General features: G+C 40.4%; 1 protein-coding gene across 1 annotated transcript in view; it reads right to left on the bottom strand.

The window, feature by feature from the left end:
• The window catches only part of LOC124789051 (25S rRNA (cytosine-C(5))-methyltransferase nop2), a 151,131-nt gene that overhangs the window by 59,807 nt on the left and 69,439 nt on the right, over positions 1–21,885 (bottom strand). The window contains exons 6-8 of the mRNA XM_047256341.1: positions 20,692–20,887; positions 7,070–7,298; positions 3,728–3,867 (exon numbers count right to left, since the gene is read on the bottom strand). Of these exons, the coding sequence (XP_047112297.1) occupies positions 3,728–3,867; positions 7,070–7,298; positions 20,692–20,887 (565 nt within the window). The remainder of the gene's footprint in view (positions 1–3,727; positions 3,868–7,069; positions 7,299–20,691; positions 20,888–21,885) is intronic.

Genomic DNA, 21,885 nt, shown 5'->3' with positions numbered 1-21,885 from the left:
TGTGGAAATTGGGTCGGTGACGGGAAACCACTTCAGGAGTGGTGGGAAGGGTCTTGGGTAGGACGTCCCTCATTTCAGGACAGGATGATACATAAAGTGCTGGCGAAGGATGTGGTTCAGCTGTTCCAGTCCGAGATGGTACTAAGTGACAAATGGGGCACTCGTTTCACAGCTAGCTCTTCAGGATGGTAGGAGGATTTGGGGAGTGTGGAGAAATAGCACAAGAAATCTGTCTGAGGAGGTTTGGGTCATAGTGCCTGTCTGTGAAGGGTTTGGTAAGATATTCAGCAGACTGGGAAAGGAGTTCTTGTCACTGTAGACAAGCTGTCCCCAGGTGGCCAGGCTGCAAGGGAGGTATCTTTTGGTGTGGAAGGGTCGACGCCTGTCGAAATGCAGGTACTGTTGGTGGTTAGTGGGTTTAATTTGGGAAGGGGTGTGGATGGAGCCATTACTGAGGAGGAGGTCAATGTCTAGGAAGGTGGCTTGAGGACAACCAGGTGACGTGGATGGGAGAGAAAGTGTTGAAGATGTGAAGGAATGAGGATAGGGTGTCTTAGCCCCATACGCAAATCATAAACTTATTGTCAAATAACCTGAACCAGACCAGGGCTTTCGGTTTTTGAGAGACTAGGAAAGTATCCTCCAGATGGCCTGTAAACAGATTGGCTTAGGAGGGCATCGTGTGGGTGCCATGCAGGTGCACATGGTTGTGCCATGGATTTTTCTGTATACCTTCCCTTCAAACAAGTAGTAGTTACGTGTTAGGATAAAATTAGTTACGTAAACGAGAAATGAGGTAGTGGGCTTGGAGTCTGGAGGACATTGGGAAAGATAGTGCTCAATTGTGGCACGACCATTAGCATGAGGGGTGTTGGTGTATAGGGAAGTGGCATCAACAGTGACCAGTAGGGAACCAGGGGGTAAAGCAGTGTGGATGATGGAGAGTCAACAAAGTAAGTGGTTGGTATCTTTGTTGTGGGAAGCTAGATTAAGGGCAATTGGTTGGGAATATTGGTCAATGAGGGGTGAAATCCCTTCAGTGTTGTTGTTGTTGTGGTCTTCAGTCCTGAGCAATGTGGGACACCATAACCAGCTACAATGAGCAGGGACAGGAAAAAATCGGTGTTATTTAATGGCCAAAAAATCGGTATTATTTTTGCACTTTTCGGTGTTATTTATCGGTGTTATTTCTGGCAAGCTTTTTCTATTATCAGTTATCTATTTTTGTCACATTTAACCATTTTTCAATGATATGTTGAAATGTAACTATTCCTAAGATAGGGTGGGCCAAACATGAGAGAAATGTAGAGAAAAATTGTTTTAACAAAAAACTTTGACACAAATAATTATTTAAAAACAAGTACCAAAGGTAAAAAATGAAAATAACAGCATGTTGCAGATATTACATTGATGACATGTTTCGCGCTTCTTCATGTCGTTCTTGAGCTGTGGAGACTACAGAAACTGGTCTCAACAGCTCAAGAATGACCTGAAGATGCACTAGACGCGTGAAACGCATCATCAATAAAGTATCTGCAACAAAGACTATTATTTCAATTTTTAACATTTGTATACTGTTGCTGCGCTTGGCCGGAATGGTGTGAAGTGATACATATATTTTAAATAATGCGAAAAAAATTATTTATCAATGATGTACCCAGTTTGTGGAATGTAGTGTTGGCCTGCAAAAATGTTTCCGCAGTCCTTTGGGTCAGATTTTCACAATCACTCTTCTTCTTTTTTGCAGCTTCAAAGCTGCTGCTAATTGTAGACCGCCGCTTTATTGGCAAACTGGTCTACTTACACTTGTTTTTTGGTCTGCGCATGTTTCATTGTTGAATCTTTACACTCCCATGAAACTCTGACATTGTAGAATTTACAAAACACTGTTAGCTTATCAGGAGCATATAAACCATCGACTTTAAATTCTTGCACCCTTTTGTCAGCGGTTACTGTAGGCTTCATCATTGTGATGTGTGTGTGATAGATTTTCATTGCGAAATTGCTTTGAAACGGCATACTGTGGCACATACACTACAAAAGAAATAATTGAAATTAACACAGTGGTCATTCGTATATGCTCGCAAAAGTCGATAGTCGAAAGGCCACTAGTGATGTAACAACTGCAAAAAGTAGTACGACGGTTGAACATGGAACATTTCAACATTAAATATGTTTCTGACATCATTAGATTTATGACACTTCTTATGAGGACACGGAAATATATTGTTGAAAAACGCTGATTTTGCGTTACTTCCTTAACTACTGCCGAATTCACATTACTTTCTTAAAAACTGCTTAGCGTTATTCATTCTGTTATTGTTTAAACGAATTTTTTCTTTCCCTAATAATGAGGCATCAAGGATTGTTAAGTTTTTAAATTTTTGGGAAGCATGTAGAAGGTGAATGTGCAGGACGTCAAAGGGGTGAGGAGGGCAATGGATTCAGGGTGAAGGTTCTGGAAAGGGTCCATGGCTTTAAGCAAGGATTGGAGGTTATGTTAGCTGTCCACCAGAATGAATGTCCACCGCCAAACTGCGGCCAAGGGCAAATTAGACCATCCTGTAGCGCAACATGCAGCTGAACATAACGTGCTCAATTTCAATGGCTGCTTCACAACCCAGGCCATCTGGATCCTCCCCTCTGTCAGCTGCTTGTCTAAACTGTGCACTTTTCCACTCCTAGCCTCAACCTACAGTAACCTACTGTTCCTACATCCTCCAATGAACAGTTTCTGCCCCCTTTTGTCCTATCACCTCCTCCCTTTTACATCCCCTCACACTCATTGTGTGGTCTTTGCCAATGCACTTGCCCTCCTTCCCCCTTCACTGCTGCTTTCCTTTTCCACTCCCCATTTTTCCCCTACACCCCACCTCCTGACATTGCGCCTGGCAGTCTTGTCAGGCCAGCATCTAGTTCCTGCATGCCCTGCCAGACAGTGCTCTTCTCTCCCTCCACACATATCCTGCTATCCCTCCACCTCCCCTGCCCCATTCCAGATTGCTATTCACATGACAGTTGCATTCTGGTCAGAGCTGCCATTGGTAGCGGTCATATGTGCAGAGGTGCACTTGCTTGTGTGTATTTAATCATGTTTTCCTGGCTGAAGGAGGCTTTGGCCGAAAGCTATAATGTGTAACAGTCTTTTTGTTGTGCCTGTCTCCAAATCAGAGGATCATCTTTACGGTGAGTAATAAACTGTCCTTTGCTAATACTGTTAACATCTAGCAGTCTCTCTCAGTGTTTGTCTATGTCATGAGGAGCAATCTGTCCTTTTCACATTGTATTCCACTCCAGATTTTCCATTATATACATGCCACATATTGTTAACATTCCAAATATATAAAGGAATGAACGTCCATTGGTGCAGGCACATCCACAACATGATCCGTCATGCATTGTTGATAGGAGGAGGAGGATGATGAAATGGGTTAGAACTGTTGGCATTAAAGTAACTGAAGCTAAAGTTAACTCACTTGGACCAGTGAGTGGGAGGAGGAAATACCAGCCACTTGCTTCTTTGGAGACTCCCACATTCACCTACAATGATTTAGAGAAACCATGGAAAAACATTAATGAGCATTTCTGGATAAAGATTTGAGTGCTGCGTCCCTCAATACCAGTCCAGTGTGTTAGCTATTATGATGCCTCACTTAAAAAATTACAGATTGTGGGTACTACCGATGAGGAACACTGAAGGAATTATACAAAACAATAAAGTACTTACAGACGGAAACTTGCGTCCATCATATGAGCAAATAACCGCATTTATAACACCCAGGCGATGAAAATTGCCCACAATAGCGTGTATCCGGTCCTTGTTGATATCATTGGCAAATAATACACCAGTATTCTTCATTACAGCAGCTACAAAACACAAAACAAACATCTACATTGGGCTACGAGAATAAAAATCAAAACCATCTTAAATGTAAACATTTGTTCACGATCGTATGAGAAAAGTAAACAAGCAAGGACCACAAAAAAAGAGAAAATAATTGTAATTTTGAGGATGAGAGTACAACTCTCACATAACTATAAATTAATTTTAATTGGACGAATGAATATGCTCTTCACATTGTGATAAAATGATGGAAGAAACAAGTGGAAATACCGGTGATGGTAACATTTTTCAGCAATAATCTGCAATCTGAGAGCAACACACTTCTTTTATTTATTCTGGAACCAATCACAAAATATGTTTTTAACTAGAGAATATTTGTAATACACTGATCATCTTCAGAGACTACAATGGAAAAACAAAGAAAGTCTACACCAAAATTAAAAAATGCCAGTTCAGTTGACAAGTGATGTAAAGTGCAATTATCTGCTTTGATGTATAGAGGACATACACAGGAGTGGACAAAGTAACACTGCATGTTGTGGAGATCTTGTTTACCATGTGTTGCCTAAGACTTGCAGGTACGAATCATATACATCTCCAATTCTATTTTAAATCACTCATGGACCATTTTCAAGTGCATCTCTGACATATCATCCTCGTCTCATCATATAAAAATCAGAGAGAACAACATGTCCATATCTGTTACTGCACTTGAAAATGGGCCATACCTAAAACTAGTAGTGCTAAGTAAAGAATAGTTTTAAAATACAGCCTGGTGGCATCATGCCTTTCCTCAAATTTGTCAAGTCTGTCCACCTATAAGAAAATGATCATTCACTTTAATCATATTCATTTGGATACAGATTTGTTACATGATCACAGAGTAATCTTCAACACATTCTTCATTTCTCACAGTTATCCCAGCATCATGGTTTACAGGCAGATCCCCTAAACTATATCAGCAAAAGCCATATTTGCAAAATGAGAAGAGGTGTCCTCTCCTTCCAGGCCTGACGTGCATTAACTAATGTCTCCAACGTAAATCATGCCCCAAAATGAGATCATCTCACACACTACTATTTTCGCATTTCATGACGATGATAGGATTTAGGTCTTTCAGATCTTGATTTTTTTGGCACATGTATTAAATAAGGCAGCGATGGGTGCACAGGAAATAAAATAACTAATTTTCTCTGTAATCAAGACAATTATCTCTCAGAACAAGCTTTCACACAATCATTTCAAGGAAGGTGGGGGGAGGCGAGGGAGAGGGGGAGGGTGGGGGAGAGGGGGGAGGGTGGCGGAGAGGGGGGAGGGTGGCGGAGAGGGGGGAGGGTGGTGGAGAGGGGGGAGGGTGGGGAGAGGGGGGTGGGGAGAGGTGGAGAGGAGGGAGGGTGGGGAGGGTGGTGGGGAGGGTTGTGAGAGGGGGAGAGGAGGGAGGGTGGTGGAGAGGGGGGAGAGGACGGAGGGTGGTGGAGAGGATGGTGGGTGGTGGAGAGGGGGGAGAGGGTGGTGGATAGGGAGAGGGAGAGATGGCCAGAATTAACAGTTTTCGATAACAGTAAGAGATGCAAAACTTCCTGGCAGATTAAAACTGTGTGCCGGACCGAGACTCGAACTTGGGATCTTTGCCTTTCGCGGGCAAGTACTCTACCAACTGAGCTACCCAAGCACGACTCACAACTTATCCTAACACCTTCAATTTTGCCAGTACCTCGTCTCCTACCTTCCTAACTTCACAGAAGCACTTCTGCGAACCTTGCAGAACTACCACTCCTGGAAGAATGGTTCGCAGAAGAGCTTCTGTGAAGTTTGGAAGGTAGGAGACGAGGTACTGGCAGATTTGAAGCTGTCAGAATGGGTTGTGACTCGTGGTTGGGTAGCTCAGTTGGTAGATCACTAATATACTGCTTTTTCAGCATCCTCCAGAGTCATGTAGTGTTAACCTCACACCTATTCTTTTGCAGTACATAAAACAGGGTAGTCAAACATGCAGATTCAGGACTGCAGGGATTGGGGGGGGAGACTTTCCCACCCAAATGTCTTGAGTTCCTTCAGTGTGATACATTCAGTGCGAAGTCGTGCATTAGCTTACTGCACAATGATTCTCATCTGAGAATGTGTATTGTAAATGCACAATGGAGCTACAAGGGTACTGGACAGCATTTATCGGCTGCCCAGGTTCATGAAAATCAACCAAAAGGCAATTCCCTGCAAGCCAGAAGATACAATCCTTACCTGCTATAAATGGCGCCTTTTCATACTTTTGTGTTCTGTTTCACAGCAATGATGAAATCTGGTTTCATTTTATGTCACAATATTCATCAAATGATCATCTCCTTCTTTATGAAATCTCTAAGAACACTTTGTGTGACAGTTTTTTTCTGAGTTGTGTTGACTTTGATCAATAACTCCAGAAACCAAAAACTTTTCAACAATCATTTGAACGATTTGCTGCACCGTACCAAGTTTTGTTACAATTTCATTCACAGCGACAAACTTGTCTTCCCAGATGAGCTTCTCAATTCTTCCCTCACTGCACATTAAGGAGACAGTTTGAGGATGACCATTACAAAACTCATCTCGGGTTTTTGTTTTCCTGTATTTGAAGGATTTATCCTAACACTGCTAGCATCCACACCCGTATCTCCACATCAATACTGAAGCCTGCGATGAATTTCTGATGCTAATCTTTCCTCTATGAAAAGCAATTCAATGACACCACGCCATCAAAGCTAAACTTCCATATTGGCCAGTTTGTAAATATGTACTGCTGCCACGTGATAAATGTTAATGACGTTACAATGGGTCACCACATAGTGTCATGTCTGCAGATTACAATAATGTTGTTTATATTACACTGTTATATTTGCAATTGTAATGAAAGGTTGCTCGAAACATAAAGTATGACCCTAGTCAGTACGTGCTCTAATCTACACCAAATCCATGAAATGTATATTATTAAGTTCATAAAAGCAAATATTTTCTTGTCCTGATCTGGGCTTCATAATAAACAGAACAATAAAATGTGATTCAAGACACTGTGCAACTTACAATGCAGAAAAAATTATAGAGTTAATACACTCGAGATTCCAAGACCATTAATGACATATGCACATCATAACGGGAGCTACAGCAAGAACTGCAAAAACTGTGGACAAACGTACGACAGCACAGGTGCACCACAGAGAACCCTCACAACATGCCCCCTGGCCCGCGACTCACCTATGTGTGAGGCCTTGCCGCCAGGTGCGGCACACATGTCGAGCACCCTCTCACCCTCCTGGGGAGCGAGCGCCATCACGGGTAGCAGGCTGGACGCACCTTGCACCATGTAGTGGCCCGCCAGGTACTCAGGCGTCGCTCCCAGTGCCACCGAGGATGAGTACACCACCAGCCCGACCTTGGTCCACTTCCCGACCGGGTCGAGGTTCGCACCTCTATTGATGAGCGCCTGCGAAGGATGCACGTGAGACACAATTATCGTTTGCTGTAGTAACAGTACTGAAATGTTTGTTATGCCAAAATGTTAACTGCCAACACCTACTTATAAATTGATTTAAAGGTACTGGATTAACTTTGATATTAAATGCTACAGAGTTAACATATCATTTCAAATTATTTATGAATAAAGGGGACGACTCATCAAGGGGCAGAAGCACTGCATCGTCAGTAGGCACTTAAAACACAAGGTACAGAGCTCGGCTAGCTTACACACACACACACACACACACACACACACACACACACACACACACACTATTGTATGGGGAAGGAGGCAGCAACTTACCTTGGGTTTAGGCCAGGAAGGTTATGGGAGCGAAGGATGTGTTGTAAGGATAGCTCCCATTAGTGTAGCTCAGAAAAGATGTTGGTGGTGGGGAGGATCCAAATGGCGTGGGCTGTGAAGCAGCTATTGAAATCTTACTTGTGATCTGCTGCATGTTGTGCCACTGGGAGGCCCACCTTGCTTTTGGCAACAGTTTGGTGGTGGCCATTCGTTCTAGTTGCCAGCTGGTTCATTGTCATTGCTGTGCAGCAGTTGCAGCAGAGCTGGTATATAACATGGCTGCTTTTAAAGGTGGCCCAGCCTCTGATGAGGTAGGAGAAGCCTATGACAGGACTGGAGTAGGAGGTGCTGGGTGGGTGGATGGTCAGGTCTTGCATCTGGGTCTTGCACAGGGGTATGATCCATGTGGCAAGGGATTGGGGATGGAGTGGCATAGGGATGGACTAGGATGTTGTGGACTTTGGGAGGGGTTGGAAGTGTCTGGGATAGTACATCCCTCATTTCAGGGCATTATGATAGGTAATCAAAGCACTGACGGAAATGGTTCAGTCATTACAGTCCATGGTGGTATTGGATGACAAACAGGGCACTTCTTTCTGGTTAGTTCTTGAGATGGTGTGAGGATCAGGTATGCATGAGAATATGGCATGAGAAATCTGTTTGTGAATTATGTCTGGAGGGTATTGCCTGTCTGCAAAGGCTTTATGAGGCCTTCAGTATAATGGGTGAGGGAGTTCTCATCACTGCACATGTATCTACCGTGGGTGGCCAGGGAGTATGGGAGGGATTTTTGGGTGTGGAAAGGGTGGCAGCTGTCAAAGTGCATGTACTGTTTGTGATTGGTAGGTTTGATCGAGGAGAGGATGGAGCTATCTGAGAGGAGGAGATCGACATTTAGGAAGGTGGTTCAATGGGTGGCGGTGGACAGTGTGAAGTGGATAAGAGAGGAGGTGTTGAGGTTGTGGAGGAATGAGGATACGGTGTCCTTGTCTTGGGTCCAGATTATAAAGATGTCATCAATAAACTTGAATCAGACCAGGGGTTTGAGGTTTTGGAAGCTAGGAATGTTTCCTCTAGGTTGTCCACAAAAAGGTTGACATAGGAGGTTGGCATAGGAGGGTGCCATATGGGTACTCACAGCTGTGCCATGAATTGGTCTGTATACTTTCCCTTCAAAGGTGAAGCAGTTACTGGTTAGGATGCAGTTGGTTAGGTGGAAGAGGAATGATGTGGTGGGACTGGAATCTGCTGGGTGTTGGGAGAAGTAATGTTCAATCGCAGCAAGGCGATGGGCATGAGGGATGTTGGTGTATAGGGAGGTTGCATCAACAGTGACAAGTAGGGATCCGGAAGATAAGGCTGTGGGGATGATGGAGAACCTGTGCAGGAACTGGTTGGTATCTTTAATGTGGGAGGCTAGGTTTTGGGCAATTGCGGTATATTGATAATTTTTACTTATGGACTGTCTGACAGCAACTGAATCAAACAATTTTAGTGCCAAACGCGTTTCGCCTTTATTTTCTGAAAGGTATCATCAGTGGCAGGTTACATGGACGATTTCCTACATGCTCTGCGTGGGAAAGGTGTTATTATGGAAATTCAAGTGTGGATGCAAGTGCTATAACTGTGAAGTAATAAGATATGGAAATGGTTTTTCAGTGAAAAATGCGTAAAGAAGTAATCGGAAATGACCAGTGCCACCAATAACATATTTGAGTATCCACCTGTTTGTATGTTGTACATAAATCAATCATCTGCGCCTTGTTCGGCCTCCGAGAATGAACTAATGTGAATCAGTAATATAGTTTACCACAAAGAAAGCATTCAAGTGCTAGTGGTGAGCATGAGAAAGTGCATTCGGTCATCGTGTTTCCGCATCAGCAACAATCAGCAGCGCAGCGGCAGTTATGCACACGCTCGTACAAGAAAGAACTGAGAATTGTAAATTAACTTTTATGAACAGTGTTATATTATTACAAGTGTCAAGAAGGACTGGTACCAGATATCTGTGTGTATGTGATGAGCGTAAGAACTTTTGTTTGACCATTCGGCTTCTGCATCATCAACAATCACCTGCGTTGTGTCGGTTACGGGTACGCTCATCCAAGTGATAATATGGACAGGTAATCATCATCATTGTCTGTATATCTATTTGGCCAGTGTAAGACTGAAATACGTCTAACAGCATTAAGTACAACAGTGACAGACATTAACTTCGTCATGAATACTGTACATTAATAAGGGAATGATAATTATGACCTCACATCAAATCAGCAAGAATATTAACTGGCATCAACACAAAAGTTTTAGATTGTAATCAATGCAACCTGTGATTTTCTTATCGTCTCAGAATATAATTATTCATACCAAACATAGGACAGTGTTGTGTTTAGTGTTGAGTGGCTCCCCTAAACCTGCAAGCATATTTATATACATAATTTCAGGCAAGCCAGCAGCTGTGTGGAGCAGAAATTAAATAATCGTCACGTGAGTATCAGGTATGTGTTGTGCACAGGGTGCACGGTCAAAGCGAGAACAATTTAAGGGTCCCTCACCTATTGTACCCCCCGTGCGTGTTACATGGCAACCGTGACCGTGAAATGCCTTTAAAGAGAGGATAAATGTCAGCGTATTCGTTAGAATGACTAAGATATGCTGTGATACTGATCTGCGACTAGCACCACAAGGAGATTCGCGAGCTCTGAGCAAGAAGCAGTGGAGATGGGAAAGCAAGACCAGCAAAGAAGACATTGAACTTGTTGTTGAACAGAAACTCCAGTTACTAGAACATCAAGACTATGAGATCATAGAAGAATTTATGTGGGTCCTGCGAAGGTACAGGCAGGTTTTTTCAAGTGAACCTCTTATAATAAAGACAAGTGAAGGAGCGTGAACCATTTTTTGTACAGCCTTATGCTATACCTCAATCGAAACATGAAGCAGTGGAAGAAGAGCTTCAGAGTATGTTGCAGATGGGAAAAGAGTGTAATCAGTGCAACCTGTGATTTTCTTATCGACTCAGAATATAATTATTCCTACCAGACATAGGACAGTGTTGTGTTTAGTGTTCAGTGGCAACCCTAAACCCGCTCACATATTTGTATACTTCACTTCAGGCAAGCCAGCAGCAGTGTGGAGCAGAAATAATATGACCGCCGCAGGAGTATAAGGTATGTGGTAAGGACAGGGCGCATGGCCAAAGTGAGAACAGCTTAAGGGTCCCCCACCAATTGTATCCCCCGGGCATGTTATAGGTACATCACAAGAGTAGTGGAACCTTTGCCTGTTGGGAGGATGATAAAGTCCGGATCTGCTTTTAGATTGTGTAGGGCAGTTTGTTCTTCTGTTGAAAGTTTGTTGGTCTTAAGGAGAGACTGGGGAAGGCTGGTGAGATCAGGATGGAAGTTAGGAATTCCTGGTAGGTGACTAGGGCTGCTTAGGTGGGTGCGTGGGTGGGTCATGATTTGATGATGGTATGAATTGGGACAGGCATGGTTCGATGTAGGGATTGGAGTGCCTTTGGCTGGAGGGGATAGTGGCAAAGAATTGTTTCCACTGCAGGGAACAGGATGAGGAAAGCAGGTCTTTCGTAAGTCCAACACAGTTAAACCTGGGAGTAAGGAACATCTAAAAATAGCCACAAACTTTACTACCTCGTTTAAAGCAGCAGATACTATCAAATGTTAAGACTGGAATAAACAGCCCGATACTTCTTTCAAGCAAGTAGGATCCTGGCATTTCCAGACTTTCACTGCAAAACGATAGTTCTGAAGTGACATATAAACGGAGAGAAAAAAATATTAGTTTGAGCTGAACAAACCTACATGAGTGATTTAGGCTGTTGGAACTGCATCACCAGCAGAAAGGGCTCTGTCGTGAATATTAACCCTGAGGTCATCCCACTACGTAATCTCCACAAAGTGGCATCACTAAAACTGACAGATTTTGAAAACCTACTAAAAACACATGATGGAGAGCAAAGGAAACAATACAAAGAACTTCAAAAAGTGTTTTAATAAAAGAACAATCATCATCTGCAGTTTCTGTAGATATTGATGATCCATTGAGTGAAAATGTAGCAGATGATGACATAGCTTTTCACATTTAAAGGGGGCAGAATAAAAATGGGGTAAAATAAGGATTATTTATTTGGTTACTTGAATGTTCCCTTTATCTTTCATCATACATAGAAATAAAATCAATACTTCAGAATCTAAGTGAACTGTGGAAGTTTTTGTACTATTTTTAACAATATAAATAAGACAGATTAAAATAACATCCTGGATTAAAACAGAATTTTTACTTCTCGTTACGTCAACATAGCAGTCTCCCTATCCTACTACATCAAAGTCAACAATCTCCAAGTACTGTTTTAAAGTCAGCAGTCTCCATATCTTAACCACATGTTACATTATACAGTGTTTACTTAAAAAGTAGATCAGAAAATGTGCTCTCATTGGTCCAAAGAATTGTTATAAACAGACAAATACCAACAAAACTGATGAGAAATACATGTAACTGTTTTTTTGCATATGTGACAAAATCATGGAGAGTGGAGAATGCTGGGTTTGAAACCAGCCCTCATAATACATCCTGCAGGCCAATGGGCAGTGTACAATAGAGGGACTTTTGTTCATCCTATTTCATCTCATCTCTTAGCATTAACTCTAAATAATTATTTTGGCATTCTGGTCTGAGCTGCCGGAGCTGGCTGTCGCATGGGTGTGAGGTGTGCTTTCTTGTATGAATAAATGGTGTGTGTGTGTGTGTGTGTGTGTGTGTGTGTGTGTGTGTGTTTTTCTGACGAAGGCTGTGGCCGAAAGCTTACGTGTAAGTGTCTTTTAATTGTGCCTGTCTGCAACTTAACATGTCATCTTTACAGCAAGCAACAATTTATCCTTTCCTCACATTGTTTACAGTCTAACCTGTAGTTTCCATTGTTTGATTTTGTTTTATTTAAACTATGCTACATCCTCCACATGTCTACCACTAATTTTGTAATCTAATACTGTGAGATTGTCTCTCTTCCCTATTATTATCATTATCTTGCATTTATCCTCATTTACAAAGAACTGCCTTTCATAGGACCAAGCAAAACTTTTGTCCAAGATTTTCTGCATTACATTACAGCCAGACAACTGGAATATCTTCCTGTAGAAAACAGCACCATTAGCAAACAATCTGATAGCACCACTGACATTAACTGATATGTCGTTTATGCATACTGAGAACATTAGGCTTGCTATTATGCTTCATAGGGGCACTATAGTTTTGACAAACATTTTATGTCCAGTATGAAGCAGCAGGTTCTATTAGTCAAATAATAACTCAGTCAACTGAATATTTGTGAAGATATTCCACACAACTGCTACATGTCTTCACAGAAGCACTAGTGATATGTCATCAGTAAACATTAAACAGCTGCCCCTGAGCTGCTACGCTAGTAAGTCTACATCTACATGGATACTGTGTAAATCACATTTAAGTGTTTGGCACATGGTTTATCAAAGCACCTTCACAATAACTGTCTATTATTCCAATCTTGAACAGTCCACGGAAAAACGAACACCTATATATCTTTCTGTGTGAGCTCTGATTTCCTTTATTTTATTATGATGATCATTTCTCCCTAGGCAGATCAGGGTCAACAAAATATTTTTGCACTCAGAGGAGAAAGTTGGTGATTGAAATTTCGTGAGAAGATTACACCACAACAAAAGACGCCTTTGTTTTAATGATGACTACCCCAAATCGTGGATCATGTCAGTGACACTCTCTTCCAATTTCGCGATAATACAAAACAAAACATGCTGCCCTTCTATGAATTTTCTTGATGTGCCCTGTTAATCCTATTAGGTATCAACCCCACACCATGCAGCAGTACTCCAAAAGAGGACAGACAAGTGTAGTGTAGGCAGTTTCTTTAGTAGATCTGTTACATGTTCTAAGTGTCTGCCAATAAAACAGTCTTTGGTTTGCCTTCTCCACAACATTTTCTACACGTTCTTTCAAATTTAAGTTGTTTGTAATTGTAATTCTTAGGTTTTCAGCTGAATTTACTGTCTTTAGGTTTGACTGATTTATCGTGTAACCAAAGTTTAATGGAATCATTTTAGCACCCTTGTGAATGACCGCAGACTTTTCATTATTTTGGGTCAATTGACAATTTTTGCACCATACAGATATCTTTTCTAAATTGTTTGGCAATTTGTTTTCATCTTCTGATGACGTTACTAGATGATAAACAACAACATCATTTGCAAACAACCTAAGACAGCTGTTCAGATTGTCTCCTAAATCATTTATATATGCAAGGAACAGCAGAGGGGCCTACAACACTATCTTGGGGAAACAGAAATCATTCTGTTTTACTTGATGACTTTTCATCAATTACTGCGAACTGTGACCTCTCTGACAGGAAATCACAAATCCAGTCACATAACTGAGGCGATATTTGCAGTTTCACTACAAGCCACTTGGGTGGTACAGTGTCAAAAGTCTTCTGGAAACCTAGAAATACGGAATCAATTTGAAATTCCTTGTCAATAACACTCAACACTTCATGTGAGTTAAGAGCTAGTTGTGTTTCACAAGAAGGATGTTTTCTAAATCCGTGTTGATTGTGTGTCAATAGACTGTTCTCTTCGAGGTAATTCATAATGTTTGAACAATATATATGTTCCAAAAATCCAACTGCATATCAACGTTAATGATATGGGCCTGTCATTTAGTGGATTACTCCTACAACCTTTCTTGAATATTGATGTGACCTGTGCAACTTTCCAGTCTTTGGGTACGGATCTTTCTTCGAGCGAGCGGTTATATACGATTGTTAAGTAGGGAGCTATTGCATCAGCATACTCTGAAAGGTAGATAGGAGCGGAAGACTTACTTTTATTAAATGATTTAAGTTGCTTCACTACTGTGAGGATATCTACTTCTAAGTTACGCCTATTGGCAGCTGTTCTTGATTTGAGTTCTGGCATATTTACTTTGTCTTCTTTAGTGAAGGTATTTTGGAAGGCTGTTTTTAGTAACTCTGCTTTGGCAGCAATGTTGTCAATAGTAATTCCATTGCTGTCATGTAGAGAAGGCATTGATTGTGTCTTGTCGCTAGCATACTTTACATACGACCAGAATCTCTTTGGATTTTATGCCAGGTTTTGCAACAAAGTTTTGATGTGGAAACTATTATATGCATCTAGCATTGAAGTCCACACTAAATCATGAGCTTCTGTAAAAGAACACCAATCGTGGAGATTTTGCATTCATTTAAATTCGGCATGCTTTTTTCATTGTTTCTGCAACAATGTTCTGAGCCATTTTGTGTACAAGGAGGATCAGCTACAACATTTGTTAATTCATTTGGTATAAATCTCTCCATTGCTATCAATAGTATTTCTTTGGATTCAAGTCACGCCTGGTCGACACTTACACCGTTCATTTGGAAGGAGTGGAGACTGTCTGTCTCTCAGAAAGATGTCAAGAGAATTATTATCTGCTTTTTTAAATAGGTATATTTTTTGTTTATTTTTGGAGGATTACAATATTCAATCTGGCCGTGACAATCTTGTGTCCATTAATACCTGCAACCGCTTTGATGCTCATTGTTACAGACACCCAGAAAGCATATGGAGCAGTGCACTTCCCTGGTTTAGTTCGAAGTTCTAAGCCATCAGGAAGGTTTTTTCAGTTTCCCTACAAGAACAGTGAAAAGAAAGGAAAATATCAGCAAGGACTGAAACTCCACACTGAAAGCCAGGGATGCAGGTACAGACAGAGCTCAACTGCCTGTCTCAGCAGGACATGCTCCTATTTACAGATAACACAGAATGTCCTGGAAAATTAAAATATTATGTGAACCAGTAACAGGCTGAACCTTCAAAAACCGCAATTTTTAAATGATTAATAACTGAGAGAGGCAGGAATCAAACACGTGAATAACATGCTGCCAATCAATGACTATACCCCTCATGCCACGGCAGATGACTTACAACACACAGCAAGACTCATTACAAGTCCATTACATAAACTGATTTCCTTTATGCAACTACTTGTTTACATTTTAATCAGTTGTCAGAAATTACCTTTTCCATTTCTTTGGCTTGCCACAACACATCTACATTTATATACATACTCTAAAAGCCACCACATGTTGAATGGTGGAGGGTACCACTGCTAGTCAATTACTTTCCTATTCCACTCACAAATGGAGTGAGGCAAAAATGACTGTCTAAATGTCTCTGTAAGAGCCCTCATTTCTCTTATCTCAATTCTGAATTGCAATACATCCCACATTTCCACAAATCTCCAGGCCTCAACCTCCGTCATTCCTGTCCTTTACATTCCTGTTCCCAATCCAGCACTATACAGCCATCTATTCCACCAACACACTCAGTCTTTTTACTTCTCCCCTTTTCTGACCCCCCCCCCCCCTCCCCACCCATCTAACCTCCCTAAACTCAGGGGAAAAAACACGTTCTGGAAAGATGTCTGATGTGCAGCAACATGTACACTGCATATTTTCATATTACGAAAGTATAAATACAAATTCCACCAAACACTGCATGTTACTTTCCGAAGGATTGAAATCGAGATTGCGATGCGCTTTTGTAAGCCAGTCGAAGCTCTTGTCAAGCCATCTCGCCAGCCGATGGCAGCGGATATTCAGAGCATAGGACACGTGATGTAGTCAGCTAATAGCGACATCACTGTTAAGCAGCGCGAACACACAAATAGGAAAAGGTAATGGTTTAAATTAATATACATAGCGCTGCTACAAGAAAAGAAAAGCTTTCACGTATAATGTTGGATTAATAAGCTGCAAGAGAAGCTAAGCTTTCACACATAATGTAGATCTTTTTTGCGCGTGTTACAGTTTAAGATACATCACACAAATGTTCCAGTAAAACTTTTAACAAAAACATAAATGTCTGATCTGGGCGCGAAAATATTCTAAATGGTAGTCCTCAAAGATTTGATTTTTGAATGAGAGTCAAATGCTCTGTGATTTAACAAATTCATCGGAAATTCGCGCACGGAGTTCATCAAGTGTAAAAGGAAATTTACTTTGCTTGAAAATAATGCTTTTCAAACATCCATTTGGAATATTTTCCCGAGACCTGTTAGATTTGTTTCAGCAGTTGCACCAGATGACAGGCGTCGCCGCCCTTGCACAGCTACGAAGATGCAGGAAGTCCGTACGTTCGTATGTGTAAAACATTAAAAAATCTTACATTATGTCATAAAAGAAACAAGACATACTCCAAGAGCATGGGAAATTTGTGAATCATACTAAAATGCATAATTCAGCTTAAAGTGCACATTTGTATGTCCAGATTCAAATAAAAATTTTCTTGGAGTATCAGTACCGTATTATCACATGTTTGGTTCTTTATTATAGTATAATACCATAAGTGCTAGAAGATGAAAACGTGAACTTGAAATGCAGCAAACAGTTGAAACTAGCCAATAGTGTGAAATTAAACACTTCGTTTGAAATAATTGGCCTCAGCAGAAAAGATTAATAAAAGTTGTTTTCTTTAACAAACCGACAAAAAAAAAAGCTTCATTGTTCTGCAAGGCGATTAACGCCTGACTGTCAGAAAGGTGGAAACAAAACCTGAAACTAATGACATAATTTAGCCTTCCGTAATTATGTGAATGAATTTTAATTCACTTGATAGCTGCTGGCTACAGAAATCCATTTTGTTTTCACTTGACGTGAGAGCAATAAACGAAGAGGAAACAACAAAATCACTTAAACATGGGTCACATGGAGACTACCACCTCCCCACAACAACTCAAGGCTCTCCGTGCATCAGGTCAGGATCTACGATATTTCCGAACCAGGACAATATTAGATAGTGGTGCTCTCCCTCCCTCAAGCGTTTGAGGCAGGATGCCAAAAACTTAAAAAATCGACTTTTCAAAAAATCTTCATTTTGTAGCGCACATCTTTTTGAAGACTCTGATACATAAAACATATATGTTTCAGGGAAAGTAAAACATGTTATTTGGTCTTAAGTGTGCCAAAGTGCAGTGCCACGCCTCTTCACACAGTGTTCTTCCATCACACGTCTCTGTATTTCGCTCTGTAAAATTCAAACGTGTAATATTTTGTAATGAGTGCCATCAAACTATATTCAGGCCAATGGAAATTAAAATGTCCTGTGGTGCCTCTCCTGCCCCAGTCAGCCGGTTTGACATCCTTCCCCTCTTAATATAATAAACTCACAATTAATAGCGGATGGGATTATTTGTAACCGGAAGAACAAGAACGCTTCAGAAAATTTGCGCTCTTTATTGCCTATTAGCTAATAACTTGCTGTTTTGTGTGACATAAAATTAAATATAGGATACATAAAACCAGTAAAGACAGGAGATAAGCAAGACAGTATACATTTCTTCAATTCATAATGTCCTAGCATTTTTTTCTCTCTAATCTTGCTACAACTTTACATGGCGTGCTTTCTTTCTTAGAAAGGAATCTATTACCCCATCAAAGTTCGTCAACGTTTTGCTACATGAAAAACTGAAATGTCGTAGTCTAATACTAGAAAAGCTGTTAATATAAATAGTACCCAAGACTGGTGTGGCTTCTCGATTTAATTACGTGTATTTTGTCGCTGTCTTTTAGATAAAACGAAATAGGCCTGTCTAATATTTCAGCAATTGTTACACACACCAAATAAACGAGACTGTTTTGGCACAAATGGTCATTTTTATAACACGACGGAATATAATTCACGAAGTATCAATATCAAATGCCTATTAGGCATACTACAAGCAAAAAGTTTTATGTTAGGAAATAGTTTCACATTTCATTCATACTCTCTAGCTTCTGAAGCATGAGATCGAAAAGTAGTAGTACGAAATTTTTATATAAATTTGAAATCGTCATATTCTTCTGCAATTTGTGGGAGTCCCCGTTTCTTCTCCTTCCTCGTTCTAACAAACAATCTTGTCATCTCTAATTCTGTAACTACTCCTGCCAGTGTCAAAATTTATTCTCTGGTCAACTTCACAAAACCTGCCACAATCACCGGTTTAGTTATCCTGCATTTATTCTCCGGTTAGGTGTTATTACATGTTCGTACAACGCGTTTTCCTTGCTACCTCCAGAATAGAACTTTAGCGGCTGCTAGCCGGAGACTGTATAACTGGCCCTTAGTAGTGTAGCGGTCTAGCCAAAAATGTTCTGTCAAAATTTCATTTTCTTGGATCACTGAGAAGACAATATGTAATCTTTGTTGCCTGTTATTCTTGTTAATCATTTATTTACACTTTGGTAGTATGAAACTATGGAATTCGCTAGTAATTATAACAATGCTGATCATTTCCAAACCCAGTCAACCACATAAACAGCGATTGTCATTTACCTTTACGCGTGTACGAAATTGCACTGCAATGTCAAAGAAGTCGACAGCGTGTATTGCACGTAGACCCATCCCCTTTTGTTTGCAGGAAAGTTTATTTCTAGATGCGACAGGGATTCCCCTGGCAGAGACATCAGGTACACTTATGCATGCATTCAAAAAATCAACTTACGATTCATTCAGCAATCAATATAGAATTTGATAAAAAATGTTCAAAAACCAACAGGGATGCATTCAAAATCATATGAGCAATTGATAGACCAACGTGCCCTGGATGCTAGGCGCTTTGTGAAACAAGGTCTTTTTACTCAATAATATGAACCCCCCCCTGAAACTGCCACCCGGGGCAAATACCCCGGTTTTCCCCCGGCCCCTAGTTCCACGCCTGTTGGGCACACGTGAATGTGGCAGCTTAGGCGCACCAGTAAAATTTTTTCGGATAGCATCTGGCTGCTTGCTGCTATTGCTTATACAGCTAACTGCCACACTTCTGTAACCAGAAGCGGGAGAAGATACTACTCATATGCTACTTAACTGCATATGCACATAAGCTCGCTCGCAACCGCTCGAAAGAATCTAATGTAAACAGTTGTGACGTCACGTTCATCGGAGGCAATCTGTTGTTGTGAAACACTGCATAGTCTTCCTAAAGCCTTTGACACATTTTGCTGTTTGCAGACTCTTGTATGAGCACTGTGTTTTGTTCTTGTATATGGTGCATTTCCTTTGCAACTTAAGTTTTACTTGCGTTCGTGTTTAATTGCTGCAGTATTATTCAGCAGTAGCGAGATACAGTAATATTCTTTGTTAGAGTATTCGTTCTTACCAGTCAAAGTTACAAAAATTTAACTTAAAACTAAAACAATGAAAAATTCCCGGAATTCTAGAAAATTCCCGGGTTTTTCCCAGTTTTCTCCCGGATGAAAAAATTCCTGGGTTTTTCCCGGATCTCCCGGGTCGTATACACCCTGTTATTTAACAATCTTTCTGTTGAGCCTGCCTGGGACTCAATGTCTCCAATATACGGTCAGTATCAATCTATCCTTTTCATATCATTGTCAGATTACTTATGTGTATAGAGAACAAGAACATTCCTATCACACAACCCTGGAGCACTCCTGAAAATAGCTGTGTGTCTGATGGACACTTGCCGCCCAGGACAACATACTGGGTCCTTTTACTTAAAATGTTTTCACGTTGCTCACATTTCTGGGAAACTACTCCATATGCTCGGAAATTTATTAAAAAACTGCAGTTGGCCACTGTGTTAAATGCTTTCTGGAAATCTGAGAATATGGCATCTGCCTGTTGCCCTCCAACAATGGTTTGCAGGATATTATGCAAGAAAAGAGCAAGCTGAGTTTTGCACAACCAACGCTTTCTAAACCCATGTTGATAAGTGGACACAAGCTCTTCTGTGTAATGGAAATTTATTATATTCAAACTAAGAATAAGTTAAAGAATTATGCAGCAAACCCATGATGTTAAGGGCCAGCCCTGAAATTTTCTGGGTCCATTCTTTTACCCTTTTTAAGTACAATAGTCTTTTGCACTTTTTCCCATTCACTTGGGACAATGCACTGGACAAGACATTCACAATAAATGCAAGCCAAGTATAGATACAAACAGTGGCAATTCAAAACATTTATTACAAGGAACAAATACTGAAGCCCCCTTACCTGTGCCAGATCTCTACGTCGTGTTTTCAGGCTGTTGGTACGGAGTGTAACAGGACGCTTAACCTCACTCGCCTCCAGGAACTCGAGCAGCTCCGACAGTGGAAAAAGCTGCATTAAGTGCTCCATCAGAAACTCGTTATAGCTGTAGTACGTACACAAGTCCTTACGGAGCAGATCAACATACTCACAACGAGACCTGCAAGGTAAGAAACATGTAATCACAATGAAACAATTTCTTGAAATGCTAAAGTGTTTCAACAACAACACTGTGGCAAACAAAAACTATGCACAATTTTTTTTAAAAAAAAAAAAAAAAAAAAAAAAAAAAAAAAAAAAAAAAAAAAAAAAAAAAGTGGTGTTTACTTCCTGTCCTATGTTTCTTGACTGTTTGTCTGCTGTGTCATTATGAGTCGCAGCTTCCAGTTAAATGTAATACGTAGTTTTAAATGTGGTCAGAGATGTATTCTGCATAACAATCATGTAATGAACACACCCTCCGTAAGTAGTGGGCATAACATCGGGCAGTGGGCAAGGGAAGGGGCTCTGAGAACAAAGCCGTTAGGGCAATATGTTTGGATAATATGGTATGAGCCAATGTGGTGCAATAAATGTTTCCTCTACAAGTCGAACCTTTATTTAACCTATCATGATAGATACACTATTATTTCAAAATATTTAACAGTTGTTATTTTAAAAAGTGTACTAGAACTTTATTATGCATTAAAATCATTTAAAAGAAAACAAAAAATGTTAACACATGTATATATCTACTCCTTGTCAAAAACATGATGTGATGTTAATTCCTGACATAACGAGACTAGCAATCTATAACTTTTAAGTACAGTTAAAAAGAAATAATATTTTTTTAACAGTCAAGATGGCTAATGAATAACATTAAGTAATGACTAGTTTCAGTTGATTATATATCCATCTCCCAACCTGAAATAACAATATGTATCACATACCAATGGGCAAAACATGTTTAATGTATTCACCTTGTTCGCATATATTTTTGCATACATTTTTCTTAACTTCTGTATTGTGTTATGATGTTAAGTAGATATTATTTAATTAATTTCTTTATCCCCTATTTACTTATTGTGTTCTGTTACATATATTACATGTATATATGTGGTGTCTGTTCTTTTGGACATGTCCAAAACAACAGACATCATTTTGATCCAGCAGGCATTA

This window comes from Schistocerca piceifrons, chromosome 3, assembly GCF_021461385.2.
Source record: "Schistocerca piceifrons isolate TAMUIC-IGC-003096 chromosome 3, iqSchPice1.1, whole genome shotgun sequence".
Taxonomy (NCBI): Eukaryota; Metazoa; Arthropoda; class Insecta; order Orthoptera; family Acrididae; genus Schistocerca; species Schistocerca piceifrons.
The sequence above is the reverse complement of the archived record's forward strand: the minus strand, read 5'-3'. Positions and strand labels throughout refer to the sequence as shown.